General features: G+C 38.7%; 1 protein-coding gene across 5 annotated transcripts in view; it reads right to left on the reverse strand.

Moving 5' to 3' along the window:
• The window catches only part of USP3 (ubiquitin specific peptidase 3), a 102,130-nt gene that overhangs the window by 16,395 nt on the left and 67,756 nt on the right, over window positions 1-17,979 (reverse strand). For 3 of the 5 annotated variants that reach the window (XM_061431053.1, XM_061431056.1, XM_061431052.1), the window contains 2 exons: window positions 17,693-17,799; window positions 17,435-17,515 (listed from right to left, as the gene is read on the reverse strand). In XM_061431053.1, coding sequence (XP_061287037.1) covers window positions 17,435-17,515; window positions 17,693-17,799 — 188 coding nt within the window. Of the gene's footprint in view, window positions 1-621; window positions 6,426-15,160; window positions 16,750-17,434; window positions 17,516-17,692; window positions 17,800-17,979 lie in introns of those variants that run through there. The other 2 variants (XM_061431055.1, XM_061431054.1) reach the window with 2 other exon arrangements.

A 17,979-nucleotide genomic window follows, 5' to 3' on the forward strand; every position in this document is an offset into this window, starting at 1 on the left:
AGATTTACACTTTTGTATGTTTTTGTAATTAAAACATCTTATTTTCATCTTAAAGAAGTTTCTTTAACACTTCTTATAAAGTCAGTTTAGTGGTGGTGAACTCTTTTAGCTTTTGCCTGTCTGGAAAACTCTATCCTGCCTTCAATTGTGAGTGATAAATATGCCAGGTAGAATATTCTTGATAGAATTTTCTTTTCTTTCAGCACTTTAGGTATGTTGTGTTACTCCTTTCTGGCCTGCAAAGTGTCTGCTGAAAAATAAGATTCTCTCCTTGTTTTTAACTTTTGACATTTTAATTATAATGTGTCTTGGTGAATTACTTTGGGTTCAGTATTTTTGGAACTCCCTGGGCTCCCTGGATCTGGATGTCAAGTTTTCTTCCCCAGATTAGGGGCATTTTCAGCAATTATGTCTTCAAAGTTAAGTTTTCTGCTCCTTCCTCTCTCTGCTCCTTCCTCTCTCTACTCCTTCTGGCACTTCTGTAATGCAAATGTTCTGCAACTTCAATACTTGGTACTTGTATTTTCTCTTTGTTGAAGTTCTGTTTGTTCACCCATTCTTCCCCTTTATGACAATTATTTTGAACTCTATCAGGTCAACTACTTATCTGTTTATTTAAGGTGTTTTTTTTTTTTTTTTTTTAATGAGGCTTTATCTTGTTCTTTCATTTGGACCATAGTCCTTTGGCTTGACTCTATGCATTAGATACAAGAGCCAACTCCCCAGTCTTGAAGGAGTGGATTTTGTGTAGGAGATGAACCTTACTGCCTAACCATGCTCTAACTGTTGGCTGTCTCTCAGAGCTTTCTGATTGTCTAAACAGCTGCCTATTTTATTGTTAATAGTTCTCAGGAGTTGACGGTATGCCAAGACCTGTCATTTTTCCCAAAGGGAAGAATCTCAGGCAGCAGATTTTAAAGCATGCAAATGTATACAGTCCTATGGGATCCAGAGGTGTCCCTCCCACCAGAGTCCAAAAAATTGGGGTCCAGATGAGGGTATAAACTTTTCTAGAAGATACCAGTGATCTATGAGATGGCCTCCATGGCCTATGTTTCCTGAGAGGATTTCTGTAAGCCCCTAGATGTTATGTCAAACCAGAAGCCTGCCCCTCAGGCCAAAGCTCTAGGATAGGGAGATTGGCCTATTTCACAGGAAGACTTGGGTGTGTTTTAGTCGGCTGTCTGCGAAGCGCCCTGGGGGTGGTGGCCTACATTGTTACAGTCCTGTGTGCCCAAGGAACCCAAGCCCTCCCTGCCCCCCTCCCCGGGCCTCTGTGACAGGCAATCAAGGGGCATCCCATAGGCTGCAGCCATAAAAAAAGGAGCAGCAGATGTGTGTGAAAGCTGCCCTCCAGGAGATACTGGAGCTGTGGGGCACGGCAAGAGAAGACCTCACTCACCGTCCACAGTCTCTGGCAAGGATTATTGTGAGCCTTAGATGTGTGTTTAATTAAAAGCCTACCCTTCATATGCTGCAGCTATGATGATGTGCTAATAGGCCTTTTTCAAAGAAAGGCTGAGCTCCTAGTCCGTTGCTTCTTGTGCCTAGAGGGGGATGGTTGTTTAAGAGCTGTTGCTCCATTGGTTACAGTCCTGTGGGACCTGTGAGCATGACCCCTGCTGGCCACCAGCGTCAGGTGATATAAAGGTGTCCCCTGAAAGCACCTACAAAAACCTGAGGGCCAGATAAGGGTGTAAGCCTCTTGCTGGAAGATACTGGTGAGCTAGGGCAAGGCTGAAGGTGAGCACAAAGGTTGTATCCACTGGCCTCCATTCCCTGAGAGCAACTCTGTCGACCCCTAGGACTGTGCCAGATTGGAAGCCTGCCCCTCAGGCCAAGGCTCCCGCACAAGCAGTCTCAAGACTGGGTGAATTTCAGTCTGTTTTCTGTTTCTGTGCAATGCTGTGGGGATGGCAGTTGGCCAAGAACTGTCTCTCCACTGTTAATAGTCTCACGGGGCCCAGGAATGCATGCCAGGTGATCAAGGGGCATCCCTGGGTGGGAGCTGACACATGTAAAAGTCCCCTCCAAGAGATGCTGGTGCTCTGGAGAGTGGCAGAGGACAGCCTCAAGATGGTGCCTGCTGGCTGGAGCCCAACAGAAACAGACTATAAAGATGGCACCCCCCAAACAAACAAAAACCACATACAAAACACGGCATCTGCAGGGTTCACCAAGGCAGAAGAGCATGAAGGGGGTACCTTCCAGCCTCCATCCCTAGGGGGAATCCCAGCAGGCCCCTGCCTCTCAGGCTGATGCTTTAAGACCAGCAGATAAGCTTCAGAGGCAAGTCTGGTGCTTTTCAAATGGCTGCTTCAGCGTGGAGCCCTAAGATGAGAGCCTGTGCCTGAGCCCTTTAGGAGCCACTTCCACGTCTCGTGGGCCTGGTGGATGCAAGCCCTGCTAGTGTTCAAAGCTAGGTATTTTGAGGCCTCACCTCCCAGGTGTGGGCCTTAAAAGTTGGGGTGCCTGGGTGGGTTTCAAACCCTTCCCTCCTTAGAAAGAAGCTCTGGGTGAGGGCTTATGGTGAGATTATGTCTCAGCCTCTCCTACCCACTACAATCTGGTTTCTTTCTTACTTGCCCAACCTGCAGGAGTCTCTGTTAGTTTTTAGGGTTTTTTCAAAGCAAATTGTTCCATACGTAGCTGGAGATTTGTGCATCCATGGAAGGAGGTAAGCTCAGGATCTTCCTGTGTCACCGTCTTGAGTTGGAACCCTCCCCCATGCATTCTTTTTTCTTTTAAATTGAAGTATAGTTGATTTGCAATGTTGTATTAATTTCTGCTGTATAACAAAGTGATTCAGTTTTATATATATATATATTCTTTTTAAAAATGCTTTTCCATTATGGCTTATCATAGAGTGTTGAATATATAGTTATCTGTCCTGTACATTAGGACCTTAGTGTTTATCCATTCTGTATGCAATAGCTTTGTACCTGATAACCCCAGCGTCCCACTCCATCCTTCCCCCTGCTTTCGCCCCCTTGGCAGCCACAGGTCTGTGCTCTGTGAGTCTATTTCACAGATAGGTTCGTTTGTGTCCTATTTTAGATTCCACATGAGTGATACCATGTATCATTTGTCTTTCTCTTTCTGGCTTACTTCACTTAAAATGATCTCATCTATGTCACTGCAAATGGCATTATTCCATTCATTTTTATGTCTAGGTGGTATTCTGTTGTGTATATGTACCACATCTTCCTCATCCATTCATCTCTCAATGACCATTTAGGTTATTTCCACATCTTGGCTGTTGTGAGCAGTGCTGCTGTGAATAGGGGTGCACGCATCTTTTTGGATTAGAGTTTTGTCTGGATATGTGTCCACGAGTGGGATTGCTGGACCATACAGCAATTCTATTTTTAGTTTTCTGTGAATATTCCATACTATTTTCCCTAGTGGCTACACCAACTTACATTCCCAACAGTATAGGAGGATTATTCCCTTTTCTCCATACCCTCTCCAGCATTTGTTATTTGCAGGGTTTCTAATGATGGCCATTCTGACCTGTGTGAGGTGGTACCTCACTGTAGTTTTGACTTGCATTTCTCTAATAATTAGTGATGTTGAATATCTTTCCATGTGCCTGTTGGCCATTTGTGTTTCTTCTTTGGAGAAGTGTCTATTTACACTGTCTGCCCATTTTTCTGTTGAATTGCTTTTGTTGTTGAGTTGTATAAACTGTCTGTATATTTTGGAGATTAATCCCTTGTCGGTCACATTGTTTGGAAATATTTTCTCCCATTCTGTAGATTGTCTTTTCATTTTGTTTCTGGTTTATTTTGCTGTGCAAAGGTTTGTAAGTTTGATTGGATCCCATTTGTTTATTTTTGTTTTCATTTCTATTGTCTTGGAAGATGTAGAATTAGAATCCTCATGCATTGCTGGCAGGAATGTAAAACAGTACAGCCACTGTGGAAAACAGTCTGACAGTACCTCAAAAAATTAAAGAATTACCATATTCTAGCAGTTCTACTCCTAGGTATATTCTCAGAAGAACTGAAAGCAGGGACTCAAACAGATATTTGCACACTTTATGTTTTCAGCAACATTTTTCATAATAGCCAAAAGGTAAAAGCAACCCAAGTTTACATCAACAGATTAATGGATAAACAAAATGTCATATATATGTACAATGGAGCATTAGCCTTAAAAAGGAGGGCAGTTCTGATACGTGCCACAGTAACAATAAACCTTGAAAACATCATGCCAAGTGAAATACACCAGTCACAGAAGGATAATAGTACGATTCATGGAAAGTAGAACAGAGGTACCAGGGCTTGGGAGAGAGGAATGGGGAGTTATTGTTTAATTAGTACATTTTCTGTTTGGGGTGATTTTAAAAGTTCTGGAAATAGTGGTGATGGTTGCATAATATTGTGAGTTTACTGGCTGCTGCTGAATTGTACACCTAAAATTTATTAACGTGGTAAATTTTATGTATATTTTACCAGCATTTAAAATAAAAAGTTTTTAAAAAAAAATAAATGAAAATCAGTATCTGCCTAAAACTTTCATGAACAAAGAGAGAAGGCAAGAATGATGACTCTGAGATGCCTGGTTACTCAGCTTCTCTATCCCATATTAACCAGGTGCTTTTATGATTTGCTAGCAAGACACCCTTCTCTAGGTCTCCCCAGCCACGCAACACTGAGAAATCAACTTGATGGTGGGGCAGCATTTTCCCCTATATTTAACCTGCACGGAACCACTTTCCTGTATGGAAGCATGCAGTTGTTCAGAGGGAGATACTAGTGAGTTCGTAGGTAGGCACTGTAAAAGTCTTATGATAATTATTTAGAACCTCTAATTTCAGGAATTTGATACCCTTCTGAATGTTGAGATTAGTGAAAGAATATATCGGTTCCCAGCAACTCATTTGCATTTTTGAGACCAAAATGTAAAATGCATAGGTCTTCTGGACTGCCCTGTTTTTCCCTCCTTGCCACACTGGCGGTGCCTCTGCAGCCACAGGGCAGCCCCCCTCCACCGGGAGGCCAAGCCCGCTTCCCACTCGCACACCCTGAGCCTCCTCTGCAACTGGCCTCGGCCCTGCATCAGCTGCTCCTTATCTGAAACAGAGCCCCTCCCTCCAGCAACCTTCCGGGCCTTCTCTTCTCCCTGACATAATTTCAACCTCCGCCAGCATCTTTTTGCTTTCCAAGATTTTCTTCCTTTGTGTTTTTATTCCTCTTGAATTTTTGAGAGGCTTAAACTTATGGGGTAACCGACAAGGAAGTGGTCCCACGGCCAACTTATGCACAAAATAGTACAGAGTTCCCTCCATTTCAAGTGAGGCCATACACAATATACCGAAATGAAACAGAAGACATGAAATGCCCATTAGACAATTCAGTACCAGCTGAGCCTGGCATGTACAACACTCAGTTTTAAAAAGGGTGACCCAATTGCTTCTAGGAGCCCTCTCTGTGTTCTCTCAACTCTCCCTGGAACCGCCACAGGAAGCCCACACCTGCGGCTAAACCCAGACGATGGTCAGTAGACTGCTGTGCCAGGGCCAGCCTCCAGGAGTTTCAATAAATGACACTGTAAATCCTCGCCAGGTTTGTGGAAAACTACCCCTACTACCACAGTTATCTTCCTATGAATTTTAGAAAGCTTCTTTAGCTCATCTGGAAAATTAAGGCCTGTCTGTCAAGGTTTCTATGGGTTAAAAAGTGACAACTCACAATCATTCCTAAAGCTTCAACTGCTGCCTTTTTATAAAGGTTTTTAAATGAGATTTTAAAATATTCATAACCATGGTATTTCTGGAAATAGGCTTATAAGGGACGTTTGCTTTCCTTTTTTGTGCTCTTTTGAATTTCCCCCCAATTTTACAATAAACATACAAAGACTTCTTTGTTTGAAACATCTCCTTGACATTCACAGATTTGACAGTTGCTTTGATGTCTTAACTATATGAAAAGTCTGAATGACCCTGAAATGTACTCCATTTTAATATTTTGCAGCAGCATGAGTGTGAATTTCACCTCAGAGCTCATATATAGATGTGAGTCACACGGTCAGTGACCAGTCTACAAGGCATCCAGCACTCACACCTCAGCCAAGTTTTGTTGTTCTCTACTTACCTTCACTAAGGATCTGAGGAAACTGGTTACCTTTTTCACTTGTACTTCATTGCATTTCATGAGGAAAAGTGTGTATGTGTGTGTGTGTGTGTGTGTGTGTGTATGCCACGGTGGCTTCTGAAACTCTTAAGATTCTTAAAGGCGTCAGGGCATAATATTTCCAAGTGTCAGTCTAACAAATTATATATAAACTGTTTTTAAAGGGGCTTTCCTGGTGGTCCAGTGGTTAAGACTCTGCCTTCCAATGCAGGGGGTACAGGTTTGATCCCTGGCTGAGGAACCGAGATCCGACATGCCGCAGGGTACAGCCAAAAATTTAAATTAAGACTTGTAAAAAAAGAAATGTTTAAAAAAAGACCTGTTAAATAGTATCCTATAGAGAGCAGAAAATGAAAGTAGTTTGTTAAAGTTGCTGAATCACTTTATGTACTACATAAATCTAACAGGCCAGTAATTTGGAAGTATGCATAAATAATCCACATTTTGTTTTACTCCCCCAAAGCAAATACATGAAAGTGATACAATAAGTTAAAAATATATAAAAGAGATGAAAAATAGCTCCATTTCTTTCTGAATCCCACCACCCACTAAGATAATCACTGTGAACAGGTGCACACTGCTCTAGAATTTTAGTCACATATTTTTAAGTCTTATACAAATGGAAGAATTCATGGGATAATTCTATATACATACTTCCATAGATAGTGTTTGACTCTACAGTATTTTGTAGCTTTCTTTCTGTGGCCTAGCTATTGGTCAGTTGTAGAATCAACAACTGTAGGATCAAACTGTTGTGATCAGCTGTTGATCCTAACACCAGTATATGAGTTCCCTCTTTAGGAAACGTTCGCTAATACTGCATGTAATCTGTATTTATCATCTTGACCAATTTTGCTTTACTTACACTTTCCTGAATATAATTAAGACTTAGTATTTTTCCAGATGTTAAACTGACCACGTGCATTTCTTTCTCTTTTTTTTGAAATTTATTTTTGACTGCACTGGGGCTTTGTCTAGTTGTGGCACGCACGCCTCTCACTGTGGTGGCTTCTCTTGTTGCAGAGTACGAGCTCCAGAGTGCAGGCTTAGCTGTGGTGCACAGGCTTAGCTGCCCCGTGGAATGTGGTATCTTCCCAGGCCAGGGATCGAATCTGTGTCCCAAGTATTGGCAGGAAGATTTTTAACTACTGGACCATCAGGAAAGTCTTGCATTTCTTTCTTATTCATGTATTTGCCCAAGTACTTATATATATATATATATATACATATACATATATATGTTACAAATATTAATTTCAAGTTTATTAACTCCTTTTCCACTTTGCTTATGGCATCTTTTACCATTATACAGTTAAATTTATTAATTTCTAGCCTTGGTGATATACTTAGAAAGTGCTCTCCTACAATTATAAAGATGTTTTCTTATGATGTCCTTTTTTACTTTTCACACTAAATCTCAAAGCCTCAAGTTAATGGGAAAACATGTACATTAGGAATGAAATTAATGTTTCCCAATAAATTTTCACTTATACAACTAATTCTTTATTTTCTCCACTAATTTGAAGTATCTTCTTTGCCATATAGTAAATTCCCATATACATATTTTCTAAACTTGTACCTGTTAAATTAGTGCCTCTAGGACACTAGTTACATTATCTCTGTCCTGCTCCGTTATTTTTAAAACATATTAGTTCCTCTTAAGAATATCTGCTTGTAGAAGAAATTCTGAACTAATCAGAATTTTGGGAGTAATTTGGGGGGAAACTGACATCTCTACCATATTGGGTCTTCCCATCCAAGAATATGACACAGCTGTTTATTCTGGCCTTTTCTGTCCTTCTATAAAGTTTTACAATTTTTTCATCTTGCATATTTCTCAATAAATTTATCTTGAAGTACTTTAGAGTTTTTGAATACAACTGTGAATAGGATCTTTTGCTATGCATAAGAAGGTTAATTTTTTTTTTTTTTTGCCTGTTTTCTATTTGGCCATCTTACTAAACTTTTTTGGCTCCAGATTAAGAACTTATTTATTAAATTAATACCTGTGTTTATTTTTGTAAGTTGAGTGCTAGAAAAAGCAGGTCTCCTGCCCAGTCCTGTATTCCAGAGATAGCTAGTATTAAACATTCTTTCATAATTTCCAGCTGATTCTTTTGAAATGTTCTAGGTATGTAAGAATTTAGTCTTTCCTCGTCATTACTTATTCTTATTTCTCTTCCTTATCTACTGCCTTGTCCCACAGCAGTAGTTCTCCTGGCTGATTCCTGACTGTAATGGAAAGTCATCAGTGCTTCACTCTTAACTGGATGATCACTGATAGCTTTCAATGGATAATCTTCAACAGGTTAAGAACATGTTTATTCCTATGATAAAAGGGCTTTTGCTGCTTTTAATCAGTTATGAATTTGGAATTTTACCAAAACCTATTTTGGCATTTTGATTTTTCTTCTCCCAATAAATTATACTTTATAATATTAAATCAGTCTTGCATTATTGGTCTAAATCCTACTTGATCTCTATATATATTGTTTTAGGACAGTCCTGGATTCTACTTGCTAACATTTTATTTAGGATTCTTTGATTTACAGTATTAGTAATATTAAACTACATTTTCTTTCCTTTTGGATGATATTTTTGTTACGATTCAGACCTGATGTTATTTTCAGTTCAGTTCAGTCGCTCAGTCGTGTCAGACTCTTTGCGACCCCATGAATCGCAGCACGCCAGGTCTCCCTGTCCATCACCAACTCCCGGAGTTCACCCAGACTCACGTCCATCGAGTCGGTGATGCAATCCAGCCATCTCATCCTCTGTCATCCCCTTCTCCTCCTGCCCCCAATCCCTCCCAGCATCAGAGTCTTTTCCAATGAGTCAACTCTTCGCATGAGGTGGCCAAAGTATTGGAATTTCAGCTTTAGCATCAGTCCTTCCAAAGAAATCCCAGGGCTGATCTCCTTTAGAATGGACTGGTTAGCCTCACAATATACACCCTTTCAATTACGTGATTTCAAATGTCAGTTATGTTTCTCACCATCACTGTTCCTTTTTAAATGGAAACTAACCTGGCAACCCACTCCAGTATTCTTGCCTGGAGAATTCCATGGACAGAGGAGCCTGGCAGGCTACAGTCCATGGGGTTGCAAAGAGTCGGACACCACCGAGTGTGACTAACAACGTTAACAATTACAAATCCAAAAAGCACAAAAGCAAAATACTAGCCAAGCAGACTTTTAAGCATGTAAAAGCAATAGTTTTACACATTTCCATTCCCATTTAATAAATAAATGTGTATCACTCAACTAAAACTAGTCACACTATGAACCATTCAAGATAAAATAGTGCCCTTAATTGTTATTAACGGCAAACAAAAAGAGAACCACACCCTATCATATATGTTTTAAAGCTAACAGTAAGGTTATTATGTATTTATTATTGAAGTATAGCTGATTAACAATATTGTGTTAGTTTCAGGTGTACAGCAAAGTGATTCAGTTATACATACATATATATTTTTTCAGATTCTTTTCTCTTATAGGTTATTACAAAATACTGAGTATAGTGTGCTACACAGTAGGTCCTTGGTGGTGATCTATTTTATATATAATAGTGTGTATCTGTTCATCCCAAACTCATTTATCCCTCTCTCTACTTTCCCCTTTAGTAAGCATAAGTTTGTCTTCTATGTATTTGACTCTACTTCTGTTTTGTATTTAGTATTTTTTTTTTATTCCACATGTAAGTGATACATGGCAGATACCTATCTGACTTACATCACCTAGTATAATGATCTCTAGGTCTGTACATGTTCCTGCAAATAGCATTATTTCATTCTTTTTTATGGCTTAATGATATTCCACTGTATATATATACTACATCTTCTTTATCCATTCTTCTATCAGTGGATATCTAGGTTGCTTCCATGTCTTGGCTATTGTAAACAGTGCTGCAGTGAACACTGGGGTGCACGTATATTTTCAAACTATGCCTTTCTCTGGATATTATGTACAGGAGTGGGACTGCTAGATCATATATATGGTAGTTCTATTTTTAGTTAGTTCTCCACAGTGGCTGTACCAATTTACATTCTCAGCAAGAGTGTAAGAGGGATCCCTTTTCTCCACACCCTCTCTCTAGCATTTACCGTTGTAGACTTTGACGATGGCCGTTCTGACTGGTGTGAAGTAATACCGCTTCATTGTTTTGGTTTGCATTTCTCTAATAGTGATGTTGAGCATATTTTCATGTGCATTTTGGCCATCTGTATGTCTGTTTTGGAGAAATGCCTGTTTAGATTTACTGCCAAGCTTTTGATTGGGTTGTTTGGTGTTTTGTTATTGAGCTACATGAGCTATTTATATACTTTGGAGATTAGTCCCTTGTCGGTGGCTTCATTTGCAAATATTTTCTCCCATTCTGTGGGTTGTTTTTTTTGGTTTGTTTATGGTTTCCTTTGCTATGCAAAAGCTTTTAAGTTTAATTAGGTCCCATTTGTTTTTGTTTTTATTTTCATTATTATAGGAGGTGGATCCAAAAAGATATTGTTTCAGTTTATGCCAGAGTGTTCTGTGTTTTCCTCTTAAGAGTTTTATAATATCTAACCCTACATTTAGGTCATTAATCCATTTTATTTTTGTGTATAATGTTAGAAAATCTTCTAGTTTCATTCTTTTACACGTAGCTGTCGTTTTCTCAGCATCACTTATTGAAGAGACTGTCTTTTCTCCACTGTATAGTCTTGCCTCCTTTGTCACTGATTAGTTGACCATACGTCTGTGGGCTTATCTCTGGACTTCCTATCTTGTTCCAATTGATCTATATTTCTGTTTTTGTGCCAGTACCATACTATTTTGATTACTGTAGTTGAGGTACAGTCTGAAGTCAGGGAACCTGATTCCTCCAGCTCTGTTTTTTTCCTTTCTCAAGACTGCTTTGGCTATCCGGAGTCTTTTGTGTTTGCATACAAACTGTAAACTTTTTTTGTTCTAGTTCTGTGAAAAATGCTATTGGTTATTTGATACGGATTGCACTGAATCTATTCATTGCTTTGGGTAGTAGAGTCGTTTTTATATTGATTCTTACAATACAAGACCATGGCGTATCTCCCTGTGTCATCTTTGATTTCTTTCATCAGTCTTACAGTTTTCTGAGTACAGATCTTTTGCCTTCTTGGGCAGGTTTATTCCTAGGTATTTTGTTCTTTTTGATGTTGACGGTACATGGGACTGTTTCCTTAATTTCTCTTTCTGACCTTTCATTGTTAGTATACAGAAATCCCAGAAATTTCTGTGTCTTAATTTTGTATCTTACAACTTTACCAGATTCACTGATTAGCTCTAGTGGTTTTCTGGTAATGTCTTTAGGATTTCCTATGTATGGTATTATATCATATCATCTCAGAACAGACACTTCTTTTGGAACCCTTTATTTTTTTTTCCTTCTGATTGCTGTGGCTTAAGACTTCTAAAACTATGTTGAATAAAAGTCGTGAGAGTGGACATCTTGTTCCTGATCTTAGAGGAAATGCTTTCAGCTTTTCACTGTTGAGTGTAATGTTAGCGGTGGGTTTGTTGTATGTAGCCTTTATTATGTTGATATAGGTTCCCTCTATGCCCACTTTCTGGAGAGCTTTATTTTTTTAATCATAAATGAATGTTAAATTTTATCAAAAGCTTTTTCTGAATCTATTGAGATGATCATAGGGTTTTTATTCTTCAATGCGTTAATGTGGCGTATCACACTGATTTGCAGATACCGAAAAATCCTTGCATCCCTGGCTAAATCCCACGTGACCATGGTTAGGGATCCTTTTAATGTATTATTGGATTCAGTTTGCTAGTATTTTGTTGAGAATTTTTGCATCTGTGTTCATTAGTGATAGTGGCCTGTAATTTTCTTTTTTTGTGGTATCTTTATCTGGTTTTGGCATCAGGGTGATTGTGGCTTTTTCGACTGAGTTTAGTGGTGTTCCTTACTTTTTAATATTTTGTAATAGTTTCAGAAGAATAGATATTAAGTCGTCTCTAAGTGTTTGATAGAATTCACCTGTGAAGCCATCTGATCCTAGACTTTTGTTTATTGGAATTTTTTAAATCACAGTGTCACTTTTAGTATTTAGGATAGGCCTGTTCACATTTCTTCTGGTTCAGTCTTGGAAGGTTGTACGTTTCTAAGAATCTGTCCACTTCTCCCAAGTTGTCTCTTTCATTGGCATATAGTTGCTTACGGTAGTCTCTTGTGATCCTTTGTATTTCTGTGATGTCCACTGTAACTTAGTTTTTCATTTCTAATTTTATTGATTTGAGCCCTCTCCCTTTCTTTTCCTTAATGTGTCTGGTAAAGGTTAATCAAAGAACCAACTTTTAGTTTCACTGATCTTTTCTACTGTTTTCATTGTCTCCATTTATTTCTGCTCCGATCTTTATGATTTCTTCTACTAATTTTGAGTTTTGTTTTTCTTTCTCTAGTTGCTTTAGCTGTAAGATTACACTGTTTACTTGAGATTTTTCTTGTTTTCTGAAGTAAGATTGTCTTACTATAAACTTCCTTCTTAAAATTGCTTTTTCTGTGTCCCCTAGGTTCTGTAATGTGGTGTCCATTTGGCCTAATGTGTCATTTAAGGCCTGTTTCCTTATCGATTTTCTGTGTGGATCTGTCCGTCGATGTAAGTGGGGTGTTAAAGTCCCCCACTGTTGTTGTGTTACTGTCCATTTCTCCTTTTATGACTGTTCCTCAATGTGTAAGACAAATGCTATGCTGGGTGCATGTTTACAATTGTTATATCTTCTTGGATTAATCCTGATTATTTTGTACTGTCCTTTTTTGTCTCTGGTAACATTTTTTATTTTAAAGTTGATTTTGCCTGATATGAGTATTGCTATTCCAGCTTTCTTTGATTTTCATTTGTATGGAATACCTTTCTCCATCCCCTTTCAGTTTGTATGTGTCATTAGATCTGAGGTGGGTCTCTTGAGGACAGCATATATGTGTGTGTGTCTTGTTTCTATATCCATTCAGCCAATCTGTGTCTTCTGAATGAAGCATTTAACCTGTTTACATTTAAGGTAATTATCAATATATATGTTCTTAAGGCCATTTTGTTAATTGTTTTGGATTTGTTTTTGTAGGTCTTTTTTCTTCCCTTCCCTTGTGACCTGATGAATATCTTTGGTGTTGGGTTTGGGTTACTTTTTCTTTTTGTGAGCGTGTATCTTATAAGTTTTTGGCTTGCAATTACCATGAGGTTTTGATATAGCAGTCTATATATATATATATATATATATATATATGTATAAGATTAAGTTGCCAGCCTCTTAATTTCAAATGCATGTGTACTCTCCTCACCATTGCTGGTCTTGATATTTGTGTGCGATTGATTTCCTACTTTCACTGTGTGGTTGCCTTTCCCAGTGAACTTTCCCATTAGTAATTTTCTCATTTTCAGTTGTGGCCTTAACTTTTCTGTCTAGAAAAGTTCCTTTCCTATTTGTTGTAAAGATGAATTGGGTGTGCTGAGTTCTTTTAGCTTTTGCTTGTCTGTAAAGCTTTTGATTTCTCTGTCAAAGCTAAGCAAGAGCCTTTCTGGGTAGAGTATTCTTGGTTGTGTGTTTTTCCCTTTGTCACTTTAAATATATCATGCCACTCCCTTCTGGCCTGCAGAGTTTCTGCTTAAAAAAAAAAAAAAAATCAGCTGATAACCAGACAGGAATTCCCTAGTTGCTTTTAATATTTTCTAATTTTTGTCAGTTTGACTAATGTGTGTCTTAATGTGTTCCTCATTGGATTTTCCTGTATGAGAGTCCGCACTTCTTGGACTTGAGTGTGCGTTTCCTCTCCTTAGGGAATTTTTTGGCGATTATCTCTTCAAATACTTTCTCAGGCCCTTTCTTCTCCTTCTGGGACCCCTATAATGCAAACGCTGGTACATTTAATGCTGTCCCAGAAGTCTCTTGGACTGTCCACATTTCTTTTCTTAATTCTGTTCCACAGCAGTGATTTCCAGCAATCTGGTGTCCAGCTCATTTTTTCATCTGCCTCATTTATTCTACTATTGATTCCATCTACTGTATTTTTCATGTCAGTTATTGTTCATCTCTGTTCTTTAAAGCATCTAGCTCTTTATTGTATCCCCTCAGTCTATGCCTTCATTCTTTTCCTGAGATCTTGGATCTTCACTATTATTACTCTAAATTTTTCTTCCAGGAGATTGCTTATCTTCATTCCGCTTAGTTGTTCTTGGGTTTTATCATCTTATTCCTTCATCTAGAACATATTTCTCTGCCATCTCATTGTATCTAATTTTGTGCATCTGTGGTCTCTATTTTCCAAGCTGCAGGACTATAATTCTCCTTGGTTCTGGTGCCTTCCCCTTGGTGGGTGAGTTTGGTCCAGGGACTGGTACTTGCCCACTGGTGGGTAGAGCTGGGATTTATCCCTCTGATAGGCAGGGCTGTGTCAAGTGATGTGTTTATGGGTGGAGCCAGGTGCCAAAATGGCCACCTCTGGGAGAGCTCACAATAATGAGCCTTCCCTGGGGTGTTCACTACCACTGTCCTTGCCCCTACAGTGAGCCACAGCTGACCCCCACCTCCCCAGGACCCCCTCTTAAGACCCAAAGGTAGGTCTAGCCCATACTCCTATGGAGTCACTGCTTTGCCCTGGGTCCCAGTGCATATGAAACCTCGTGTGCACCCTCCAAGAGTGGGGTCTCTTGTTCCCCTCAGTCCTGTGGAGCTCCTACAGTCAAGCCCGACTGGTTTTCAAAGCCAAACGCTCTGGAGGCTCTTTCTCCTGATTGCAGACCCCCAGGCTGGGGAGCCTGATGTGGGGCTCAGAACTCTCACTTCTTACGGGAGAGTCTCTGTGATATGTTTATTTTCTAGTTTGTGGGTCACCCTCCCACCAGATATGGGAGTTGATTATAAAACAGAAGCATTCCTACCATCTCACTGTGACTTCTTTGGGTGTAGAATATCTTTTTTGGTGGCTTTGAGTCCTTTTTTGTCAATGGCTATTCAGCAATCAGTTGTAATTCTGGTGTTTTTGTGCGAGGAGGTGAGCTCATGTCCTACTCCACCGTCTTGTCTCCTGCCTCCTCCTCCTTCTTAAGCAGAAGTTGAGCCCTGACTCACAGACAGATGTCTTTGATGGTTCATCATGAAAGATAATGCCACTGTGTGCTGCTGTGTCTCCACTGTACAATTCGGTTACCTTATGAAAGTTTCTGAAATAAGGTGCTTTTTCATCTTGAAATTTTTCTAGCCTTCTGGGTCCTTTACACCTTCTTGAAAATTACCAGCATCATTTGAAAATCTCGTTTTGTTGTGTTTCACAGATACTGCATGGTTTAGAAATTCTGAAGCTGACAGTAAGCTCTTTTAATAAAATAAAAATCAAAAGTGTGAGGATTCAAAGGAAAGTCAGTTGAGAATACTGGAAACATGATGCTAATACCAATCTGTATCAGATTTCAGTGAGTCTGTGCCAAGAAAAATTCTATTTGGGATGTGAGGCAAATGCAACTTGTCACTTCTCTTGTTTGTAGTAAGTACAGCTTATAACCACCTGTGTAAGCTGTGTCATACACACTTCTGGATGGTCCCCAGAAACAAAAATCTCTCAGTATTAGAGCATTCTGGGATAAGTTTAATTGAAATGTTATAGAAAGCAATAAGAACCAAGGATGTGACCAATTCAGGAGGGGTGGGAGGAATCAGCACTGAGGAAAAGAAGGACAGAAACATGAGCAAATGAGTGTCTCTGTGTCTTGAAGTCAAAAATCATCTGGACTAAATCAGTGTTGTTAAACATGAGGAAATATTATTCAAATATATACACACTGAGGAATAACATTAATATTAGTGTTCTTATTGAAATTTTAAGATGAATTCAGTCTAATTTAGATTATATAGTTTAAGGCTAATTCCTTTAAAATTTTCATTGATTTCCTCTCTGAATTATCAAATAATGTTTGTTTTATGCTTAAATTAGCCTGAATTCACATGCTGTAAATATACAGGGAAGATGGTCTGACATTTGCTATCAAGTAAACTGTGATATTTTCTTAATTTCAAACAGGCCAGAAACAGTTTTAGAGAAACATACTGTAGCCACATATTTTAGGGGGAAGTGGCATGAATGGGGCTTCCTTAAATTTATTCCATTCTCTTGTTCAAAAAAGACAGACAACAATGTCAGATAGATGGAGAACAAACTAAAAGTATCTACAAAGTGTCTTCATATACATTTTGCTGAATAATTTGATTCTAGAGCAGCACTGTCCATGCTGGAACTTTCTGCAGTAGTGGAAATGTTCTGCATCTGTGCTGACCACTTGCCACATATGGCTACTGAGCATCTGAGTTTTAAATTTTGATTATATTTTAATAGGCACATGTGACTTTGTGGTCTGCATGTTGGACAGTGCGGTTTTACACCAACAGAACCTTCTTCTGTAAGAAAAGATTACATAATATGTATATAAATCACGACAATATTACCTAAAACTGTTAAAGGACAAAAAAGAGTTACTTTTGGTGAACATGCCCTTCAGGGTATAACGTTGTTATTTGCCTTCAGTGTAGAGGTCCTTAATGACAGCACACATACTAGATCCGTTTTTTTTTCCTATCCTAGTTTCTTCTTTCTCTGACTGAAAAGAATAGTCATTTTAGTGGTTGATCAAGGACAGGCCTTTTGCCTTGACTAAAGTAGGTAATACTCAGGAAGGAAAAAATTTGTTCAAAAAATCTCTTAAATGTGAATTTTAATTTTCCAATTAAAAGCAAGGCCTCAGGCTTAGCCAACAGTTGTCATCATCGAGAGCTCTCAAATTACCAGTCATACAAAAGAGTAAATGACACCACAATTTATAAAGTTTTTCTGAGGTTCTTTCTCCCTCTGGATACTAGGGGAACAGCCACAGAATAAACTCTATTTCATTAGATCAGAAGAAAGTTTTGTGCTAGATTTACAATTATTAAAAAGAAGACAGAAGAGTCTAGAGCAGAATGGATACATACGCATGTATGCATGGCTGCGTCCCTTTGCTGCCCACCTGAAACTATCACAACATTATTAATCGACTACATGCCAATACAAAATAAAAACAGAAAGGTAAGAAATATTGTACACTTGACAGCAGGTCAATACCTCTGGCAGGTATTCTTGCTAAACAATTTTTTTGGACAGGAAGAGACATTCAAGTTTGACTTAAGTTATAGCACAAATTCATTACAACAATCAACAACACAGCACTTCTAGCTGAAGCTTATATATGTATTATTCAGCTATTTCAGGGTAGGGGAAGAAATTCCAGAACATTAAAGTATCTTTACCTCGTAATGAACAAGTTGGTCCATTTTCTTGATTCTTAGAGCGCTTATTTCTGAACTGACTTGGAATATCTAATGAAAGGTCTTAAAAGGAAATAGGAAAACAGAACTGTTAAAGGAATATATAACCACACAAAAAATAATTTCCAAAAATGATGTATTTTTAAGGATTTATCTCTTTACTGTCTTAGCTTTCAAAGGAAACATTGCAGTTATTATTTTAATACAGTATCATATCATCACATGCCAAATATGTCTTACCTAGGAATGGATCAAACTTTCTAGATTCTGTCCCACATATGAGACAGTTAACTTCATTTTGGAGAATGCCTCCGAATATAGCTGTGACAACCGTAGATGCTCCATTTCTAAAGAAAATCACATAGGAAAATATCTCAGTAAAACACTAAAATATATGTAAAAGCTCCTCTAGGTCACTCCCCACTCCCTTTGGGGGATATATAATTTAAATTACAGAATAACACAAAAGCTTAAAAGCTAAATAGATGTATACCAAATAAAAGGTTTAAGCCACTGGCCTTCTTCCG

The sequence above is a fragment of the Bos javanicus genome, chromosome 10 (assembly GCF_032452875.1).
Source record: "Bos javanicus breed banteng chromosome 10, ARS-OSU_banteng_1.0, whole genome shotgun sequence".
Classification (NCBI taxonomy): domain Eukaryota; kingdom Metazoa; phylum Chordata; class Mammalia; order Artiodactyla; family Bovidae; genus Bos; species Bos javanicus.